Source organism: Rhinopithecus bieti, unplaced genomic scaffold (assembly GCF_001698545.2).
Source record: "Rhinopithecus bieti isolate Rb0 unplaced genomic scaffold, ASM169854v2 scaffold_14936, whole genome shotgun sequence".
NCBI lineage: Eukaryota > Metazoa > Chordata > Mammalia > Primates > Cercopithecidae > Rhinopithecus > Rhinopithecus bieti.
Genome location: NW_016808811.1, coordinates 897,119 through 907,704, shown reverse-complemented (window position 1 = coordinate 907,704; position 10,586 = coordinate 897,119). Strand labels below are relative to the sequence as shown.

General features: G+C 37.8%; 1 protein-coding gene across 1 annotated transcript in view; it reads left to right on the top strand.

Annotated features, from left to right (window-relative positions):
- ARHGAP42 (Rho GTPase activating protein 42) overlaps positions 1 to 10,586 on the top strand; it is a 327,325-nt gene that overhangs the window by 228,396 nt on the left and 88,343 nt on the right. The window contains 1 exon segment of the mRNA XM_017887227.1: positions 2,909 to 3,010. Within this exon segment, the coding sequence (XP_017742716.1) occupies positions 2,909 to 3,010 (102 nt within the window).

Below are 10,586 nucleotides of genomic sequence, written 5' to 3'. Positions count from 1 at the left end.
AAAAAAAAAAAAAAAAAAAAAAAAAAAAAATTCTTAGTTTGATGTCCACAACAAGTAACACAAGAGACAAGAGGTAGCTATATGGGGTTACGTTACTAAGTCCAAATAAGACTTGGCTTACATGAGCAGTAAATCATGGCTTTTGGAGGAGATGTGAGTTGCAAGGTAAAGTGCTTTTTGTTTTCTAGAGCATGCTTCCCTAGATTATAGCTGTCCTTCATGTGGCCTAGTCTTTTATCGCAGCTCTTTAATTTTATGCTTAAACTGAATGTGCTTTTGGAACCTTAGAGATCTTTTTTTTCTGGCCTCGTGGTGTGAAGGGGCAGGGTTTGAATAAGAGTCCAGGAAGTGGTTCTCAGAATGATTTTTGTATTGCCAGAAATGCTGATGTATTGGCCCCAAATTAACATTTCCAAAAATGTCACCCTACACAAACTGAAAACAAAGATACAAGTGTCGTCACCACAGCTGTGCACTCTCTTCCTGAAACCAGTTTCTTCCTCTTCTGTGAAAAGTGAGAAATTTTAAGCATCTATTTAAAGATGAAAGGGAGTCAGTTTTCTGTACTATACTGTAACCCAGCTGGTTGCTCACTTAGTGGATTTGAGTTAGGACTGTTTGTACAGATTTGTCCCTTGTACCATGGATAACACTTTGTTGAACTAATAGAATGTCTGTGAGGATCTGTGGTGGCCACTGTTATAAGAAGAAGAATTTCACTTATTAAATATTTATCGAGTATTCATTAGGTATTCCATTTTAAGGTAGATGGGGGTGTATACATAAAATCTCTGCTGTAAGTAGAACATGAACCATATTAGAGACCCATATATATATAACTACATGAACATTCAAAAGGGAGAGAGTTGAAAGAAGGGAATTATGAATGGCATTTATTTGAGCTGAATGCTAAAAGTAGATATAATTTGAATGTGTGGAAATTGGAAGAAATGAGCATTTATGTCAGAGGGAATGACCTAGAGAGAGAAAAGAAAAAAAGGATCATGGATAGGGAGCTAGTGAGAAAGAACTTTAGAAAGGTATGTTGCAGGGTAGTTGTGGGCATGAAGTGCCAGATTAAAAAGTAACATCCACCAAGCACAAGATGGGAAATTCGCCGGGGTATCTGCTCCAACAGTGAGTGGAGAGGACTAGCCTCTCTATCCTGAACCTTGGGCCTCTCGTTTCCTTTGGGTCAGCTATTTCATATTTTGTAATGTGAGTTTCTTAACACACCTTTTGTGATGGAATCCTACTCATTTTCTACTTGTGTTTATCTTAGTAGGACCACATTTTCTCCTTAGGTAGTAAGAATTATTTGAATAGTTGGATTTATTCCCTTCCCCCATTTATAGATGGTAATACTTTAATGTACAAACATCTCAGTACTTCTTACATGGTCTAAAAGTGATGTGAACTCTTAAAGCAGAACCTTACTTACTCTTCCTTTTCAGCTCAATTTTACCAGCTCACTTTCTAAAATTCCACACATGGAAAGGATTATGATGGGTGCTTGGAAGTATAACCGAGAAGAAAGTTAAGAGTGCCAGTGGATCAAAATAGCATTTTCTAGATAGATAAACCTGAATCTGACAACCTCAGAATAGCAGGAAAATCCCTTAAGCTGGAAGATTTTCCTTCTCTTTAATTAGGTTCAGTTAGGTTCAAAAACGTTAATTACTTCTACACTTGACAAAAACTGCAATTACTTCTGCACCAATCTAATACTTCCCTCTCTCCTCTTTTCCCTTCCTCTATCCACCCAATCTATTCATTGATTGTTTTTAAGTAACCTCTTCTAGGTATTTATGCAAGTAATGAAGCAAAGCATTATGTGTTACAAACACATAATGAACTTGTTTTAAAACAAAATCAGTTCCAGAATCTCTGGAAGGAGAAAAATAGGAATCTGCATTCTGAACATGCTTATAAACACCTAATTTAGGTGATCCAGAGGTCGCAGTTTCAGAGACACTGAAATAAAAGAAAGGAATAGTACATCTTTGGCCAATGAAATTTATGATTGTAGTTACTTAGTATTCGTTTCATATGGACTTATAAATGGAAAAGACATATCTGGTGGATACAGTATTTATAGTTGTAGAAGATTATATGCCTAGGTATGTCCTCTTCCCTTCAATGTTTCATTCAATTTGCATTTCTGTGGAAGCATGCCATAGGATAAAAGGTAAAGTTACTCCCTTCTCGCTATTCCCCCTCCCAGTTGCTCCCCAAAACTCCAACATATCAGGAACAAAGGTCACCTATTAGAGTTATGTTCAGAGTTTATGGTACAGAGGTTGTTAACCCTTTCAATTTATTTGACTTTGAATTTTCTTATTTAATTATTTGAAACTACCAGCATTTAAAAATCTTTTTCTCCATGTCAAGAATGAGTCATTTGATATTTCAGGTGTCTTTTGTGGCTGAGAAATAATATGATTCTGTGAAAAGATTCCATGTGACTGGTTCTCCAGACATTATATATTGACTCATCTGAATCAACAAAAAGCCTAAGAAAGACATTTTTCTCTTGGTCACATCTCAGACCTACTGGATCAGAATATATTGTTAAGAGTCAATTATAGCGCTCTTGGTGGGACTCGCTGTAGCCAGCCTGGCCCCTACCCATACTACAGTTCCATTTGCTCCAAAGGAGATGTGACTTGCCTTTTTTGTTTATACATGTATTTCTCACTGCAAGATGGAAAGCTTTGTTGAGAGCAGAGTACATACTGAAATGGCTTGTTTCACTTCCATCTTCCTATTTTTACTAAATTAAGATTTTACACATAGTTGGGACTATTTTTATGAAATCATTACATGGAACTTTGATGGGAATGGTGAAAATCAGTGTTTTCTGGATGCTCTGAATTAAATATTTTTTGTTGTTATTGCTCTCTTTTAGGATGGAAAGAAGAAGTTTGACAAAGAAAGTGAAAAATATTATTCTATCCTTGAAAAGCATTTAAATTTGTCTGCAAAGAAAAAGGAGTCTCATTTACAAGAGGTAAGCTTTTCCAACTGAAATAATGGAAAAGGCATTAAGTCATATAAAGTCAAAATTTCCGAAGGTAAAATTATCTCAAAGTCTGCTACTATTTAATAAAATAATTATGATAGCAATAGCTAAATTAATTGAGAACTTACCATGGACGATACTTTAAACACATTGTAACTGTTCCAAGTGAAGGATTAATATCTCTTTCAACAATGAGAAAGGTTGAAACAAGATCTTTTCCTTTTCCTTCTTTTGAGCATTTTAAAGGGACAGGGCCTATTAAATTCATGTTATGGCCTTCATATTAAATTTAAAATACCTGTGACATTGATTTTAAAGCTTTGCTTCAGCATTGGGAGAAAGATAGATACACAGCTACATGTTTCGTTTTATTTTATTTTATTTTATTCTATGTTATGTTATGTTATGTTATGTTATGTTATGTTATGTTATTTATTTTATTTTTGAGATGGAGTTTGGCTGTGTCGCCCAGGCTGAAGTGCAGTGGCGTGCTGTCAACTCACTGCAACCTCTGCCGCCCGGGTTCAAGCAGTTCTTGTGCTGCAGCCTCCTGAGTAGCTGAGATTACAGGCACATGCCATAATGCCCAGCTAATTTTTGTATTTTTAATAGAGACAGGGTTTCACCATGTTGGTCAGGCTGGTCTTGAACTCTTGACCTCAAGTGATCTGCCTGCCTCGGCCTCCCAAAATGCTGGGATCATAGGCATGAACCACTGTGCCCAGCTGCTACATGTTTTTAAATCTCAATGATTTTATATCAATTTTCCTTAAGAACAAATGAATAAATATTTTGCTCACATCTACACATCTAAGCAGTTTGTTTCTTCCCTCTGTCCGAAATATATTTCATTCTTCCCATTGGTAGTGTTTTAACTATAATTCATAAAATAAAGGCTAGTTCTTTTACTAAGGAATAATGTAGTTCCAATTTCAGTGTCAAAGTATGTCCAATAAATAAATAAATAAATAAATAAATAACCAGACTCCCTTGCCATTGTTACCTTGAGAACAAAAACAAAAAAATGTGAAGCAGCCATCATCTCTCCTCTGTCTCCTGGTGTACACTGAAGTGAACACCATGAGTAGGGTGTTGTTGGGTAGCTCACCCGCAGCTCACCACTGTTGCCTAAAAAGTGATCAGGAACCACATGCAGTGTTCTTTAGTCTCTTCCTCCTCTCTCTTCACTTACAGATGTTGTAGTCCAGAGCCTCTTTCCTGATCCTTCTGCTAGGAAAACCTTCTCCCTTCCCGAACTGCTTTTCAAGTTCAACCTGTTCTTCAGCTCTCTTTATTCCTTTTCTTATTTCTCCTACCTCTGAGTTCAACCAGAAGGCATGCTTGACAACTCAGAGTACCACAAAGTTGCTACAGCCTCAAAAAGAAATAGGAGTGTGATTTTGGCATCTGATTCCCTTTTTTTCAACAGGCATATGTTCTCATCGACAGTATCAAATTTCTTTATTTAAAGATATTCAACATTCGGAAGTTTTGTTTTGCTTAATATTAATATATGACTTCATCAGTATGCTTTCTGTTATTAACACATACTATTAAAAATAGTATAATTTAATATATAATTGTGTGCTTGTAGAAAGATTTTGATACTAAACTGATGGAAGACAATCTGCCATTAAGAAAAACTAGATTTCTATTTTAAATTTCTTGGACATATTTAATCTTACTGTATTTGGTACTGCTTGCTGTAATTTAATACTGTGTTTACATGTACCAAATGTCTTAAATGATCATGTTAAGACCAAATGTCTTAATACCTTGCACTAGAATAAACCTAAGAGAGAAGGGGGTTATGGTATGAATGTGGATGTAGTCATGTAGAGAGACACTCATCTAATTATCATCAGTACATCATCATCTACCATGCCCAGGGCTATGGCCAGGCACCTTTTTACAAATTGACTAAGGGAAAATTAAGCGTGGTCTTTAGAGACTCTAAAGAACTTTAGGTTCCTGATAAATATGAGAAATCATTATTTGAAGATACTGCTTAAACCATCTTAAGGAAATGATAACATTATCCTGATTTTAAAGTGCTCTAGAGAATATATCCCAATTTTCCCTGACAACTTAGCTCAATATTTATTACTTGCCTTGCTCTAACAGCTTAGGCTATGGTAAAACAGAAAATACATTCTGGTTTCATATTTAAGTGGAGGCTGAAAAAGATAATAGCATAGTAACATCCTTCTCCCCACCTCACTCCACAAGTACACAGACAGTTCTTTTCCAGGAGATACATCCTAGAATACAACACAACTAACACATTGTGTTAAGGTAGCTTCTCAGGGGTATATAATGTAGACAAGGCAAAATGTAGCTTGGGTCCCCCCCACCCCCGCCCCTCTAGGAATCAAACCTGTTGTAGGGAGATGCTGCCATAAACATATTTAATTCTGTGACATGGTATTAAAAGTCATCTGCTCCTTTCTAGAACAGCTCTGATCCTTCTGTCAGCCCCAAGCTTATTAACTTGTTCTCATAAAGGCCCTCTGTGCCTTCCTACCTGCACAGCTGACTCCTTAATCATTTTGTTGATGAAAAGTAAGTGGCTGCCCGTTTCCAGGACTGAATTGAAGGGTCATCTTTTATTAACAAAATCCCAAGACCATCAATTAGGCCATTGGATTAAATAATTGGAGAATCAGAAGCAAACTTTTCAAGATTATAGGCTTTATAGTGAATGAAAAGAAGTAATATTTGTTATGTAAATAAATAATTCTTTTCTAAGCATAAAAGGAAGGTATCATAAAGGAAATGTAGAAAGACCTGAATGCATAAAAATAAGTACTCTGTTTCAAAAGACATTAAACCAAATTAAATGTCAAACCATTAGGGAATGTAAACAACATATGATATGGGGTTATCATCTCTTATATACAAGAAGAGTTTGCCAATCAGTGTCAGAAAGGTAAACACTTCAATGGAAAAAATGGGCTAAGGACGCAAACAGGCATTGACTAAGGAGGAAATATAAGTTATAATAAATATGGTTAGCTTGAGTGCCACATGTATTTGAAAATGCAAATAACAACATGTCATTTTCAATTTGATAAAGATAATATCTATTGTTAGTGAAGGTGTAGGAAACTGGGCACACTTTTGGTCTCATTCTTACGGTAAATTTGACATTGTGTTTCAACAAACCTGAAACATGATAGGTAGTTGAGACGATTTTTCTTGGTAAGAATTTACCCCAAAGAAATTATCAGAGCTAAGCATAAAAATTGTGTAGATATTGTTTAAATATTGATACAAGAATTATTCGTAAGTCCAGAAATTTAGAAATATTTGAAATGGCACAAAGAATGATTGGGGTAAATATACAAATGTAGTTTGACCAAAAATGGAGTGTGATATGTTGAAAATTTTATTTGGAGAATCATTTAAAGACATTGAGAAATAGTCATACAAACAGGAAAAAAGCAGATTGTAAACCAGAATATACAGTATTATACCAGGCTTGTTTTAAAGGAAGTTTGTGTGTGTGTGTGTGCATGTGTGTGTGTGAGTGTGTGTGTCACATCAAAATATTAACAGTGGGATTGCAATTCTTACTATCTTCACATTTCTCTGTCATAGTAACAAATAATGAATCAGCTTACAATAACAAATATTTTTATATTTATAATTAGGAAAAAAGTAAAGAGGAAATAGATTCCCTTTAGACATTCAGATTTTGGTTTTTCCACCTATCACTAACTACTCTTTCAGTAGGTTCCTCTTGAGGCACCTCCTAAATGAAGCGAAGTCCTTGGGCATAGTTCTTATATCTCTATTCTTATCCTTCAGTTTCTGTCCCTGAATCCTCTTCTACTTTCACATTGTTTATAACATCTAGATGAACATCTCTCATGGCATGATTTTGTCATGCCTGACTGTCTTTGCACTGTCCTCTGGCTGGTTACCAATACTTTAGATTGACCAATTCCTAGTGAAGTGCGAAATCTTGCACCTCACCATCTTTTACCAGATTTGCTCCCACCTGTCATTTTCTCAATTATCTGTTAATGCTAGTGTTATGCCCAGTCCGTTTGTTCCCCGAAGAAGACCACCAGAATCCAGAGTCAAAGCCAAGCGGCAAGGATCTTTAATGCAAGTTCGAACTTGGTCCCTCCGTTCTATAACATACAAGAGGGCCCTGAATGATGCATGTGGCCGCTTTTTATAGCCCGATGCATACAAGATATGTAAGGTTACAGAGGTACAAAGGAATTCTTTTGGTTGCAGCATTACAACTGGTAATTGGTTAATACAATTAACAGTTTTCCATTTGTTCCCGCGCTTTTAGTAAAACTACAAACGGTTGTGATCTTATCAGGGGCTCTCTAGGTGGTGTTTCTGAGATGTGTGGGGGGGGGATGTGTTTGTGTTGGGCTCAGGAAGTTGGGACAAAATAGAGGATTGTGTTTGTACTGGGCCCAGGACTAAGATATGTGGCAGATACCAGTAATTAGAGCAGGACAGAGACTTTCACAATGTTTGTCCTTACAATGTCCGGAGTCTATAGATAACCTAATTAACCTAATCGGTTGGGTCCGGGGTCGATCTTTAACTAGGCTGAGGGCGCCGCCCAGGCTGTCAGGGCGCCGCCCAGGCTGCTTGCCTGTGGACTTCATTTCTGCCTTTTAGTTTTTTTCATTTGATCTCTTTCACTAGCATTATTTATTTATTTATTTATTTATTTTTGAGAACAAGTTCCACTCTGTTGCCCAGGCTGGAGTGCAGAGGTGTGATCTTGGCTCATTGCAACCTCTACCTCTCGGGTCCAAGCAATTCTCATGCCTCAGCCTCTCGAGTAGCTGGGACTACAGGTGTGTACCACCATGCCCAGCTAAGTTTTGTAGTTTTAGTGCAGGATTTCACTATGTTGGCCAGTCTGGTCTCAAACTCCTGACCTCAAGTGATCCTCCCACCTTGGCCTCCCAAATTGCTGGGATTATAGACATGAACCACCATGCCCAACCTAGTAGTAGTTTTTTTTGTATCAAATTTATTTGTGTTTTTTTCCTTGCTTCTCACACTCACATCATTCAGCTTCTCTTTCTTGCTGGGGTGCACCAGACTCCTTCACCATTATCAGATAAGAGATCTTTTTATATTCACACGTACCCAGGCCACCACTTAATGTATTCTGCACTGTCCTCATGTTAATCTTGAATGTTGCTTGTTTCTTGTCAGCCTCCTTCTCAAATTTTTGTATTGCCTATACGATGAAATCTACACTCATTCTATTTTTTTCCGCCTTAACTCTCATTTCTGTCTCCTCCAAACAAAACCTTTAGTCACAAACCTTTTGTCCTACCTAATCATAACGTCTCTTTTCCTGACTGTATCACGTCACTCAAACTCTTCCTTTTATCTCTTCCTCGTTCTTCAAAGTCAAACTTAAATCTTTTCTCCTTGGGAAACTGCCGAGACCAACTCTGCTGGGGAGACCCTAACCCAGCAGCGCTAGAGGAATTATAGACACACACACAGAAATATAGAGGTGTGAAGTGGGAAATCAGGGGTCTCACAGCCTTCACGGCGGAGAACCCCAAACGGAGATTTACCCACATATTTATTAACAGCAAACCAGTCATTAGCATTGTTTCTGTAGATATTAAATTAACTAAAAGTATCCCTTATGGGAAACGAAGGGATGGGCCGATTAAAAGAAGAGGTTGGGCTAGTTAACTGTAGCGGGAACATTTATGCCCTTAAGGCATAAATCGCTCATGCTGTAGTTTGTAATTTAAGAATGCCTTTAAGCGGTTTTCTGCCCTGGGCGGGCCAGGTGTTCCTTGCCCTCATTCCCTTAAACCCACAACCTTCCAGCTTGGGCATTAGGGCTATTATGGACATTTCACAGTGCTGCTGAGATTTTCTTTATGGCCAGTTTTGGGGCCAGTTTATGGCCAGATTTTGGGGGGCTTGCTCCCATCAAGAAATGATTCAATAAATATCACCTGACGCATTTCCCTCTCTTTTGAATTGAGATAGCTTTACAATAAGCTATCTACAGAGCCATATGGTTTTCTTACGCAATTAATCTGGTTTCTTTAGGTCCCTTTTTGCCAGGTAAACAACAGTTTACACCTGTTGTTCTGGTCTAAGTATCACTAGTGCCCCCTTTCAGTTTTAAAATTATCTCAGTTCAATTGATGAATCCTAGGCTTACTCTACTTATCCAGTACAAAATATGTAGCACCAGTTGCTAGTGGATTTATAAGCAAGTGTTTGCTAGTAAACCATATGATGAGCTTACATACTAAAGAGATCTATTCTAAGTAAAAGAATGTCTTTCTATATCTTATCAGTATAAGATATTGAAATGTCTTATTCCTTAAATACTGTACGCTCTGGATGAGGTTTCTTAGCAGCTTTGGTCTATCAAATTTCAGTAGTCCACATTGGAGGCTATGAAAACACCCTATAAGTAGCAAACAACAAGAGTCATTTCTCCTTTCTTTGCTTCCCATTCCCCTTTTTGGAGGGGGGGGTGAGTGGGATGAGACTGTGCATGGCAAATAAGTTTCTGAAGCAATGACTTAATACTTTTGTGTTGGGGTCCCTAAGACCACCCCCAGCTTTGGTAATTTGCTTGGAGAACTCACAGGACTCAGCATATAGTCATACTCATGGCTAAGATCTATTGCAGTGAAAGGAAATAAAGAAAGGGTACAGGGGACAAATTCTGGGGGAAACCAGGTGCAACCTTAACCTTCTAAGAGTGCTCTCCCAATGGAGACACACAGAGCATGCTCAATTCCCCCTGCAAGAAGCTGTGGCCTGTGAAATGTTATCCACCAAGGAAGTTCATTAGAGACTTGTTGCCTAGAGGTTTATTGGAGGCTGGTCACATGGCACCTGCTCCCGGGCATGTACCCAAATTCCAAGCTCCCAGAGGGAAAGAAGGTGTTTGCATAAACCATATTGTTTGTACAAACAGTTTAGGTGCAGTAAGCCATCTCTTAGCAGTTAGAGTGATGTGAACCCTCCCTAAATTAACATTCCCAGACACCAGCCAAGGGCCAGCTTTGTAAGCAAATCTTTCAAGAAACAGCAGTCAGGCCTGCTGTGCTAAATCTTTTCTGCATAGTTCTGTTGACTAGAAAAAAAAAAAAACATTTTAGACTCTGAAGGTCTCAACATTCTAGTTTGTTCCCATGTGCTCACAACACAATCAACGATGTTATATATATTTTTTTTAATTTTAAAATTTTTTTATTTTTTATTATACTTTAAGTTCTAGGGTACATGTGCACAACATGCAGGTTTGTTACATATGTATACTTGTGCCATGTTGGTGTGCTGCACCCATCAACTCGTCAGCATCCATCAACTCGTCATTTACATCAGCTATAACTCCCACTGCCTTCCCTCCTCCTTCCCCCCTCCCCATAATAGGCCCCGGTGTGTGATGTTCCCCTTCCAGAGTCCAAGTGATTTCATTGTTCAATTCCCACCAAAGAGTGAGAACATGGGGTGTTTGGTTTTCTGTTTTTGCCATAGTTTGCTGAGAATGATGGTTTCCAGCTGCATCCATGTCCCTACAAAGGAC